This window comes from Schistocerca americana, chromosome 10, assembly GCF_021461395.2.
Source record: "Schistocerca americana isolate TAMUIC-IGC-003095 chromosome 10, iqSchAmer2.1, whole genome shotgun sequence".
NCBI classification, from domain to species: Eukaryota; Metazoa; Arthropoda; class Insecta; order Orthoptera; family Acrididae; genus Schistocerca; species Schistocerca americana.
In genome coordinates, this window is record NC_060128.1 from 119,347,564 (window position 1) to 119,360,308 (window position 12,745).

General features: G+C 37.7%; 1 protein-coding gene across 3 annotated transcripts in view; it reads left to right on the plus strand.

The window, feature by feature from the left end:
- The first annotated feature begins 4,368 nt into the window (after nt 1-4,368).
- The window catches only part of LOC124552516, a 41,508-nt gene continuing 33,131 nt past the window's right edge, over nt 4,369-12,745 (plus strand). For 2 of the 3 annotated variants that reach the window (XR_006967925.1, XM_047126809.1), the window contains exons 1-2: nt 4,369-4,640; nt 4,727-5,064. Coding sequence is in view for 1 of the 3 variants with exons in the window: in XM_047126809.1 (XP_046982765.1) it covers nt 4,434-4,640; nt 4,727-5,064 (545 nt within the window). In the remaining 2 variants the exon portion in view is untranslated. The remainder of the gene's footprint in view (nt 4,641-4,726; nt 5,065-12,745) is intronic. The other variant, XM_047126810.1, reaches the window with a different exon arrangement.

Sequence of the window (12,745 nt, forward strand, 5' to 3'; positions counted from 1 at the left end):
GTATTTTTTATCAAGTGGAGATTACCATAATCAGCCAACATAACTAGATCCGAAAGTCTTCTCACAAAATACTTCCAACATCTAAAGTCATATACATTTCACGGCCGTACCTGTGCCATCAAACCCTTTGGGAACATCAGATATTCCTTGTCCTCAGCTAAAATGCTCAAATCGATTTGTTTCTTCTTTTCACACTGACTACCTGCCGTTTCATAGTTTTAAAAGAAACTAGTGGGAAGTGTGGACTGACAATTCAAGAATCTCTTTTTGATGCCCCAAATTTCCTTGTAACAGTATCAAAATCTGTTAAACTGCATATCTTTGGACCTGGTCAAAATAAATTTAAAAGATGTTTTCTTTCTCAGTGAGGGAGAAATATCTATATTATTGTAAGATTCGTTTGGTGGTCAATGTGTAAAAACCATTTAGAACATCTTACCTGAGTACAAGGAACTTGTTCATCTGCCGATCCCAAAGGGCTCAATGGCACAGGTGCACATATGGGAAGTTTATAGCTCTTGGTGTTGGAAGAATTTCATGAGAAGACTTACAGATCTAGTTCTGTTAAATCATTATGATGTCAATCTCCACTTGAGAAACAACAGTATCAAGCTGCCATGGAGGTAGAATAAGGGGAGATGGCGTTACAGACTTGGGCTGTACGTTGTTTTGAAGCCAGTGGGCGGGGCCTGCCGCCATCTTGGATCCCCCAAAACATTAGCAGACGAGTGTTTACAATTGCTTCTTGTTCGTTATTTATGTCGTGTGCACGTGATATTTGTTTTATATAGTAAATGTTACACGGTTTTAGTGAACAACACAGCATAAGGAACGCAACTTCAAACGTTTTTCTGATCTTAAATGCGTATTCGATACAGTAATACGTAAAAATATTACGCTTCTTGCCTCAGTATTGTAATTCCTTTTTGTTTATACACTTCGAATAACCGAGAAGAGACGTATGTGCTATGAAAAGCGTGCTTTTGTAATCAATTTCTATTCACTTTCATTGTGTTTGTGTCGATAATTGATAAAGCCAGAACTCCAAAAACAATGATTGATAGTTTAGAGGCACCGATTTGTATTCGTTGCATTTGCAAGTCAAATGCAAATTTTAAATGTTCACGTTTGCAAGAAACTTACCTTATTTCCTTTGGTGTCCCATAGACGTATGCAGGGATGATATAAACAAGCCAGCTGTCATGTCAACAAAGTGAAAAATACGTTAAATTACGAAGGAACAGAACTGAATTTAAGATTGTCAGGCCCATTGCAATTTTCACAACTGCTTTGTTTTTAAATTGTACCTACAAATGACAATCCGTGTGGCAAATAACAGCAATTTACAGGGTAACACGAGAACACAGTGATTAATGTATTGATCTGAGCCTGGACTCCGATAGGGGACTTTGCTTTAACAAATACGTAACCATTTAAGTACTTATAATTTAACCACTGTAACAGGTGTTCCACACATTTTACTGAAGATTTAATTAACTACATGTAGTTACATTAGTTTTATATTAAATTATTGCATTTTAAAACATTAGTCCCCATTTCCAGGATATTTCTTGCCAGGACTTTTCAGTTACTTCAGAATAACCAAACAATGAAAACCAAGTGTATTGCTCATTTCCAGAGAGCTCTTCGCCTTGGATTGATAGGAAATCTAAAGTCAAATCACAGAAATAAAACCATACTGTAAAACTTTACAGTGCATCAAAATTTCAAGTATATATAAGAAAATAGCGCTTAAATAAGTCCACTTACGATTGAAATGTGATTTGTTTAAACTTTAGACTACATTCAGAACGATTAGTACACCCGTAAGCGACGCAAGCCGGCATTTTTTATCAAAACACTTCACGAGTACACTGAATCAAACCACCAGAAGCGAATGTTTTGGGGTAACTAACATGGCGGACCTTCTCTTGGGTCGGCTTCAAGTTTGTGACGTCATGACAACTCCTCTTATTTTTATCTCCATGCAAGCTGCAGTCATTAGTATATATTCAATTCTCTTTGACAAGGGTTACCAATATACTGAAATATGCCTGATACAAATCAGCATATTTAGAGGATGCCCCAAGACAATTCGAAATCCCACGGAATTTTATTTTATATTTCTTCTCTGTCGAGTATATTACATGAAGAAATTTCGTTCACTTGATGTGCATGGTGTAAAAAATGTTATCTTTTAAGTATCTCCTAACAGATTATTATTATTGTAATTATTTCATGGCATGATAATGAGTTACTTATTATTTTCAGTTAGCAAAATGCACATATCTGAAATGGTAAACTAAAAAGAAACAAGCAAAAAAGCTATGAATGTAAAACATAAAACAACAATTTAAAACATAACACAACCACAGTATAAGTAAAATAAATAATTAGAATAGTAGTGAATGTTTACATATTTTAATTATGTGTGTTGAAAATACTTCATTGTGTACAGCTTATTATCCAAAAATGGTGTTTCAGACACCAGCTCCATTACACAGGGAAGTATGTGGCTTGAAAACTTCTTTAATGTATGTTGTAACAAAAGTTTTCATTTATTGAAAATTAAAAAGTTTGTTGCGGTGGATTTTGCCAAATTTCGTATTATTACAGAAGTTGATAATACAGTTTTAAAGAACACTAATTACATGTCAACATTTATAAGAAAAATATCGTATAATTGTTTTGAAGATACGCCCTGTAAACCTAAAATTCCAAATTACCATCTGGGGTGTGTCTTGGCCATTAAAAGTGAAATTGGGCACAAACAAAAAATGTGTTTTGCACTATTTTTCCCCCACTACATACCTCCCAAGTTTCATAAAGATCGTTTATTGACACCTGGGAATGTTCTTTTGCAAGTGCCAAAGCCAATGCTGGAACACGTCCATGTATATGGATTTGTTGTGGAGGTTGAGTGTTGACGTTATTCTGTTGTAAACACACATACACACACCAGCAGAGAGAGAGACAGAGAGATAGAGAGAGAGAGAGAGCTCAGTTGTGCTATTTTATACGTGTAGGCTTCCCATGGGAATAAAGCGAGTCAGAGATACTTCCCCTGATAACTTACTTAAAGAGTGGGCGAAATGGCTCAACGAAAAGAACACTCCAATTTCGTATGAATAAAACTAGAGAAGTTTCCCACAAATCGAGAAAAATTCTCCTTATTTGGAAGTGAGCCCTGTAGCATACTTCGAACTGAGCAAGTTCTGTTGATATTAAATTTTACCGTGTTTTTTTCGTAAAAATCGCAGAATTTATTTTGCTCGCAAGGTAACAAAAGATATGCTTAGTAAGAAACACTGAAGAGAAACTGCGAGAGTTTATTCAGGTTTAACAAAAAACATTATTTGGTTGACGAAATTTTTTCCTGAAAATTATAAAAGTACCGAGGGCAACGAAGCGAAAATGATAACATTTTTGTACTTTTTAGTAGACGTAAGTTTTCAGACTAGGAGAAGACTTACTGGGTATAAACCAGACATCTTTTACTAACATTTTCGGATGTTCATCATGTTTACTCAGAGCACGAATCCTGTATTTTGGGATATTGGAAGTACGTAGGAGGATCGTAAATATTAATAACTTGTTTATTACATACGAAGCGATCTGCTTCACGTAACTAACTGCATGCGTCATATTGAACCAATATTATCTCATATCAGAAAAATCTGACAGGGTTACGATTTGGAGTCGATAGTAATGTGATGTATTACTAAGATTTGGTTCGCACAAAATGTTCACCTAATTTCAGAAACAAGAAAATTCTCGTATGGCAAAATACCATAACATCGTCATAAAAGGAAACTGTCCGTAATCGTCTTAATAACTTGTCACCTCTCATAAAACGAAAATGGAAACTCGGTGCAGCTCTCCGTGAACACACTGATGTGCTGGACGCGGCACACAACACACGCCAAGAATCTTCTCAAGAAGATGAGCTAATAAGAAAGAACTCCTTCGTCTGTGCATACCTTTTGAATTATTGTCGAACGAAATTTTAAATTTTCTTAGAGAATACTATTTTGCTGTGAGAATCTTCTCCAGAGACTGTTATCTTTTTTTTTTTTGTTATTTATACGACCTATCTTTAATGTAATTCTCTGTATAAGTCGCCAAAATGAGTGTGGTACAGTTGGCGATCGGCTGAAATCTGTCGCTTTCGTTATGTGACAGATTGAGCTGTGGCGCAGCCCGAGGTCTAGGTGAGGTTGAAAGCTGATAATTTGATTGCGAGTTAGTGAAGCCAACGAATGTGAATGCCAATAAAAGTAATAGTAACAGTCTGAACTGTAGTGATGTTTACATTCCCGCCATATTTAATCGATCTATTGCAGGGTACGCCATTTGGGTTGCTCATGGCCTCTGGTAACGATCAGCTGTTGTTGTTGTTGTTGATGGTAGCTCACGCTAGTTTGTGACAGGTTATGGGCATTTGCATTTATTTTGCTGAAGCATTGACAGCAGTTGCTATACTGCATGCCTTGGAAGTCCGAGTGTGGTTATGGCAATTAACAGAAGTATTATCAACTGCACTTCCTACACGATGGCCTACGGTCAGCTTGTTGTCTTGGACTTTCGTGGGGCTTCTATTTTGGGCCTATCTGTACATGCTGTATTACAGAATGGTTCAGGTATAGTGATGAATCTTTATGTAGTTGAGACTTACCCTTCTAGAAAAAAAGAACATTTTTTTGACATTCATGATTGTGTTTAACAGTTGCTACTGAAGAGGATGGAATTCATTGAACCACATAGGTCCCTCCTGGTGCAAACATTTTGGAAAGCTGGATTTCTGTGTTGTAGCGTCACATACTTTATAACGAAATTCATTCTCGACCATGGAACCAATGTTGACGATTGGCTTCCTGAACTTGTTAAACAAAACATTTTTCATGGAAATGATCCCGTCGCACCCTGTTCGAAGAAATATTTTGGCCTATATTGTGCGTTTTATGTACATGATCTGTGGATGACAACTTCGAGAAGAGGATTTAATCTAACAAGTTCAACGAAACTTTTCTTTTATCTGTTTGTGTTGACTGCGCATTTAATGAGGTATGACAATTCTGGCATTTTAATGACGTCTGGAAACTTATACTTAGAACAATTTTCGAAGCATGTCGATTACTTTTAATAGCTATAAATACATTATTTTGAAATCCCAACGCAAAAAAAAAATAAAAATCTTCATTCCTGGACAAGGCACAAATTAAGATAAGAAATTTCTCGTAACATTGACAAATTATTACGTTGTTGTAGATGGGTTAGTAATTTTATTTAACAAATCAGGAAACTGTGGTTGCACATTTTTTGACATAGAAGTCACAAATAACTCTGTGAGCCTCATAACTCTTGTCATGGAGAAAGATTTCTGACCTGTGATGAATTCTTCTTGGGTTATCAGCCGAGTGGTGGCGTCGTCTTGTCGCAACGTTTGTATGTCTGGCGAAGTCGCCGAAAGATGATGGGTACAAAACTCATTGAAACATTGGGACAAGACGACGCCACCACTTGGCTGATAACCCGAGAAGAATTCATCATTGGGATATGCCGAGAGAGACTGCAATCGCATATAGATTTCTGACCTGTATTTCCCTATCCAGGTATTAAATTTTTCATGACTTACGTAGGGTGGTTACTTAGAAAAGGACCCAGTCATTTTCATGTCCTGTCCTTGTTCAATCCAAGGGAGATTGTGTGGCGGTAAGACACTAGACTCATGATTTGTAGAACACTGGTTGAAATCCCAGTCAAACTATCCATCTTAAGTTTTTCGTGATTCACGTGAATTGTCAAGGCCAGTATTGAGATGGATCCCTTGAAAGAGTATGGCTTTTTTTCCCCTACATTCTTCTGAGGTGTGAGTTTGTACTTCTTCAAAACAGGCTCTTAAGGAAAAACTGTTCTACTTCCCTTTCCGGCTCCCCCCCCCCCCCCCCCTCCCTCCCCTCCCCGTCAGAGGTTTGAGTCGTCCTTCGGGCATACCACAAATTTCCAATTTCTCCTCATTCTTTCAGATATTTTTGCTTTCATAATTTGAGAGCAGCCTTCCTGTACACTTTTTATTGACTTGCATTTGTAGTCTGGTTGGTGGGTATTTTTTTTTTAATTCGTCTGCTGTAATTTGGAGTTCTTATAACGTCCTTAATTTGTGTAATCCATTTAATGTTGCTCTTGTTACCCCTCAGTTTTTCTACTATTCTGTTACAGAATCATTGTTTTGGTGTTATGATCAGATGTCTAAAAAGCAATGCTTGTTTCTTCCTCATTGTGCTCTTTACTGATTGTATTTTCTTGTATAATGTTTAATTTGTAGGTACTCTCAGATGCCCATTACCTTGATGTTTATTTATACATATCTTGATTATTCTACTTTCTGTCAGTTTCTGGGCAAAACTGAAAGCTGATTCGACCTGTCTGCTTTGACACATGATGCTGTCGCCCCTTGCTTCAATTGTATACAGTATGGAAAACATGACATTGCTCTTTAAACCCATGAATATTCGAGGCATGCTGCCATAGGATGGTAGGTCTGCAACTGTTCGGTACTGAGGAAATAGGATAATGTTTTATTGTGTCCTTTTTGGTTGTGTCAGTTTTAGTTGTGTCAGCAAGTAGGAACAGACCCACAGACTAAGATCAAGTAGTATGCATGTTGCCCCCTGTATACGTGTCTGTGCCTTTTGTGCCATATTGTGTAAATAATTACTGACTAGTGTCAGCCCGAAACTGTTAACCACTACAGCTGAATTTTATACCAGTGCATCTGAGAAAGATGAAATAAAAAAAAATTACCCAGTTTCCTCAAAGGACACGATACCAGTACTCCAAAACCTGATATCACTGGTTTCACTTGAGCTGTATGCCAACTAAAACAAAACACACAGTACGAGGCCCATTCAGAACATTCCAGGACATCAGTAGTTTTGCATCAATGATGTGTTGGAGTGAAGTGCTTTCTCCTATGTTTAATGTGTAGGCCTAACTGCTGAAAGTTTCATTGTTGTATCTGTTAAATATTGTTCAGTGCTGTATTGAGTAGAACATTGTGTCATGCAGTTTGCAAATTTCGAGATAGCATGTCTGCATTAAATTTTGCATGAAACTCAAGAAAACCTTTATGGAGAGACACCGAATGCGGCAGGGAGCTTACAGCCATACTTGCTGTCATGAATGGTTCACGAAGTGTGCATATGCTGGACAGAATTTAAAGATTACCTTCGTTCCGGACGCCCTTTGGTGCCAATCGACGATGCTCGTGTCAGCAACGTCAACAAAATTGTGCTTGCCAATCAAAGACTGACTGCCCAAGAGATTGCAGAAGAATGTAAAATTTCAGTTGGATACTGTCATGAAACCCTGGCACACCATCTTGGTAAGCATCATTTTGTCAACAAGTTCGTTCCACGAGTCAAGACCAGAAAGACCTTCGCCTGGCTATCTGTGAAGAGTTTCTGGATCAAGCAAATGAGAATGAGATGTTCCGTAAGTGACCTCTGCAGTGTGGCCCCATAAGATCTTACCACAAATTTCCAATCAGATATTTTTGCTTTCATAATTTGAAAGCAGCCTTCCTGTACACTTTTTATTGACTTTCGTATGTTGTCTGGTGATAAGAGGGGCTTCAGTTACAATGTTGAATCCAAGGTCCCATCTTCACAATGGGTCAAGGAAGATTCTCCAATATAAAAAAAAACTTGTCAGGTCAGGTCTAATGTCAAGGCTGTGCTGATAGTTTTCTGTGACTTTGAAGGATAGCTTCACCATGAATTTGTACCACAGGGTCAAACTGGTAATTGGTGGTACTATCAGGAACTATTGCGATGCTGAGAGAGAATGTAAAATGTAGTGAGACAATTCATAGCTCTTGCATCATGATAACATACTCACATCCCTATTGGTGAACAACTATTGCATGGACAATCAAATCACTGTGCTGCCTCATCCTCCATAATCTGCAGATCTGGTCCCTGCGGACACTTTTTTTTTTTTTTTTTTTTTTTTTTTTTTTTTTTCCCCCAAAGTTGAAAATCCAGTTGAAAGTATGAAGATTCACAGTGATAGACAAGTTGAAAGAAAACTTCCAGACGGCGCTTCACGCAATACAGCAAGAGGCGTACCAAGACTGCTTCAAGAAGCAGAAACAGTATTGGGAGCAGCGTATCAGTTGTGAAGGAGAGAGTTTTGTTGGAGACCATGCATAATAAGTGAAAGGTAAACACAAAAAAAATTGTAGGCAAAGTTCTGGAATTTTTTCAACAGACTTTGCACAAAAAAGCAATTCATTCAAATCGTCAAAACCGAAACTAATCAATCTTTGACAATATAATGTAATTATGATTACTAGAATCTACTCACCAAGCAGTGGCAGAACACATATAAAAAAAGTTTTATGTATGCAAGCATTTGAAACCGGTGGCTGCTTCTCTCAGCAGAAGAGTTATGTATATAAAAAAACAAAGATTCTGAAAACTTACCAAATGAAAGCGTTGGTACGTTGATAGAAACAATAACAAACACACACACACACACACACACACACACACACACACACATTTCAAGCTTTTGCAACCCATGTTTGCATCAACAGGAAAGAGGGAAGGAGAGGGAAAGACGAATGGATGCAACATCCTTTCCATTTTTCCCACGTGGAGACCAACAAACCAAAACTCAATCACAAAACTAACATCAGAAACATTACCTGACCAGTGATTGTAAAGCAGTATCCATGATACCTACTAACCACAATCCAGCAAAGTTACCAAATGCCAACAAGAAAAACCTCAAAATTGATGAATTAGTACATCAGCACCAGTTTTGATGTATACGCAAACACACATACCAAATGTGTGTTTATCTATCCGATTATATTATATTGTCAAAAATTGATTAGTTTAGGTTTTGGTGAGTTGAAAGAGTTTGTTTTCATTATGAAGTCTGTTTAAAAAATTCCAGTACTTTGTCCACAACATTTTTCTACATTGTGCATGCTGTCCTCCGAAATACTCTCCTGCACAATTGATACACTGCTCCAAATGCCGTTTCCACTTCCGGAAGAAGTTTTGGTATGCCTCTTGCTGGATCACGCAAAGTGCTGTCTGCGAATTTTCTTTTATATTGACTGTTGTTTCAAATTCTTTCAGTGGGGTTTTCAACTTTGGAAGTAAAAGAATCCACAGGGGCCAGGTTGGGAGTACGGAGAGAGAGGCAGCACAGTGATTTCATTGCTTGTGCAATAGTCACGCAACAACAGGGATGAATGTGCGGGTACGTTATCATGAGGCAAGAGCCATGAATTGTCTCACCACATTTTAGGCCATTTCCATCTCACATTTTCTCGCAGCGTCGCAACATGTCCTGATAGTACAGTCGATCAGCAATTTGCATTTGTTGCAGGAATTCATGATGAAGCTATACTTCAAAGTTAAAGAAAACTGTCAGCATGGCTTTGACATTTGACCTCTGAGCTATTTTTGGGCTTGGAGAATCTTTCCTCGCCCATTGTGAAGATGGGACCTTGGTCTCAACCTTATAACTGAAGATCCATGTGTCATTGCCAGAAAGAAAAGAAAGCACAAGAAATAGTTATCAATCAAAGTCATCATCACATAAATTTTGGCTGGTGAACAGACCCTCCCCCCCCCTCACCCCGCACACACACCTAAAAAATAAAAGAAAACCAATTGCTATCTGTCCAAATAAGTAAGAACTTGATCGTAGAAAACATGCCTTGACCTACTCATAAATGTCTGTATCATATTCATCTGAACCATCAGAGATCAGAGGAAGAAATCAGTGTAGCTCAAAGGCCCTCAAGAACAACAAGGCTCCAGAAGGTGATAGCATCACAGCTGAGATGCTCCTCTTGGAAAGTGAAACATTGATGGCTGCTTTGAAGCTATTAATACCGAACATGTGGCCAACAGAAATTATGTTTGAGGAATGTAAGGGAGCAATTCTATGTCCCATCTTCAAGAAGGGTGATGCTACACAAGTATCAGACTGCTGAGAGATTTCATTACTTGAAACTGATTATAAAGTCTTTACAACACTGCTGCTAAACCACATAAAAACATTTGCTGAAGGAACAGTACCCAACTATCAGTGTGACTTTCCATGGCAGGTAGACTGTTGACCACATATTTACCTTGAGGCAGCTGATAGAGAAACATTAAGAATTCAGTTGAGAATTACACCTTATCTTCAAAAGCTTAAGACACAATTGACTGTTCCTTATTATGGAAAACATTAAAGGAATTTCACATCCCATCGAAATACATCAAACTGATTGCAGCTTGCTACTCTCAATCAACTTGTCATGTGTGGTTCAGCAACCAGCTATTGCCACCATTCAGAATTTGAAATTCATTGATTCAAGGAGAGCCATTGGTGCCAATAATATCTGACTTGGCCTTGGAAAAACTAAGCTGTTACGGTGGTCCAAACAGAGAAATGGAGATGCTGAAAGCAGACACAATCCTGGAATTTTCTCAAATTTTCTTGGTGATACTCCGGAGCAAGTATGCACTGATACTTCCTGATTTCTCCACAGTGCGAAGAAAATTAGGCTGGTGGTGAATGAGGATGAAATCAAAAATCTCATATCACACTGTCCAGCTCTCCTTCTATCTATTGTTGTTGATGGACATAACTTTCAATGTGTTCAAGAATTCAAGTATCTGTGTTCGCTACTTGCTAATAAAAGTGAAGTGGTGACAGAGTTGCATAAGATTTGGCTGTACTTGACACTAGTACAGCTGTTTGTGAAACGTGGGCGACATCAGTAACAACCGAAGAAGCAATCTGTGCCTTCAAGAGGAAGGTACTTAGAAAGATCTATTAACCTATCTACAATATCGTGGAATGTAAATAGGAACAAAGAATGAAAGAAGACATGTACCAACTGTTTGGAAAACCACACATTGGCCTGACATTAGGGCACAAGAGGTGATAGATCCCTCCCATACCAAGTGCTCCATTCTGAACCTGTTGAAAAACACCACAGGGGACGTCCAAAGATGCAATGAAAGGCTCAAGTATTAACAATCCTTAAAGTGGAGCCAGCAATGGTGGGAGATACAGCTAGAGACCATCATCAGTAGACAATTGTCTGCTGTAGACATCTCCTCTGGTGTGACTGATGACCTTTTTTATTGTGTACTTTGTAATGTGTTCTTTCATAATTTTTATAGGATGCTTGTTTTCTTCTATTGTAGTGTGATAATTTCTTTTGTTTCCTGGTGTAAATCTTAAAGGCCGGTTAATGCAATATGTGGTGATGGTGACAATGAATTTTTTACTGGAGGTGCTTGTGTGGCGTGAAGCCTCATATAGAACTGAAATATGAATGATAAACAGTTAAGATGAGAAAATACAGAAAATTTCAAGATGTGGAGCTGCAGAAGAATGCTGAAGATTAGATAGATAGATCAAATAACTAATATGGGAGTACTGAAACAAATGCAGCAAAAAGGAAATTTATGGCAGAACTTGACTAAAAGAGGTCAGTTGTTAGGACACACCGCAGTGCATCAGGGAATTGCCTATTTGGTAATGGAGGTGAGTATGAGGGGGAAAATTGTAGGAGGAGACCAAGGGCTAAAATCAGTTAGCAGGTCCAAGTGGATGTAGGTTGTGGAATGTGGGGAGTGCATTAAACCAGTCTTTGGACTGAAGACCACAACATGATGACTCTCCTATTAGGAAGGAAGATGACTATTGGATGTCCCATTGACAACAAGGACATTACAGAAAGAGTGTAAGGGTAAGGAATGAAATCGGCCCTGTTCTGAAAACAAAATTTGCCTTTATTAATTTTTTGAGAGAGTGAGAGTTGAGTGTGGGTAGCCAGAAGGCTACGTGAACTCGTCTTCCCCCAAGTAAGAGCCCAGTCAGTAAAAAAGTGCCCAGAAACATTTACAGTGTAGTTGCATTCATTTATATTGACCTCTACATAGCTACACTTATTTCTAAGCTCCATCACCTGTCCCTATGCCAAATGTCATCAATAGTTAAAGGAGTGCTTTTGTAGATTTTTTTCTCTTTATCTTGTTTTCCAAATTGTTATTACTCGTATAATAAATTGTTTGGCTGATTCCGATAAAGTAATTAGTTTTTTTATAATCTTTATTTTAGAAGAGAAGAAATTCCATAGTATCCATTGCTCTAAAAAATTGGACTTGACTAATACTAATTTATTGGAAAACTGACCTATACTGATTTAGAACACTGTGTTCCCTGAGTGTAGAAATGTGTTAGATTTTACATGCTATGCCATAATTTGTAGATTCTTTAAATTAAATTAAGAGATTAACATAATTCTGAATACTCTTTGAATTCAGATCCATAAAAGTAGAACCTGATTAACTGATCCTTAGAAGGCATATGAATTACTATGAAGTACAAGGAAATGCGTGATAACAAAAATTATTTTAGTGTGAGCAGTAGGAAATAATCCTGTTGAAATAATTTTTGAAGTAATGATATAAATACACCTCACATAGAACAGTAAAACAAAGTGGGAGTTGATGAGTCACAGTGACACTTGCTCTGAAGGTTATGGATGACTTGTTAGAGAGCAGTAAATTTATGTATGAATCACATTGCGACAAACTAATAATTTTGTTGCATCATGGCTGTTTCAAGGCATTAAGTTTTTAGACAATCAACCACCAGTGTGTTCACAATAATGAATAAGCTTCAGTAAAAGGCCAAGTTTTGTTTCTTATTGTGAAGA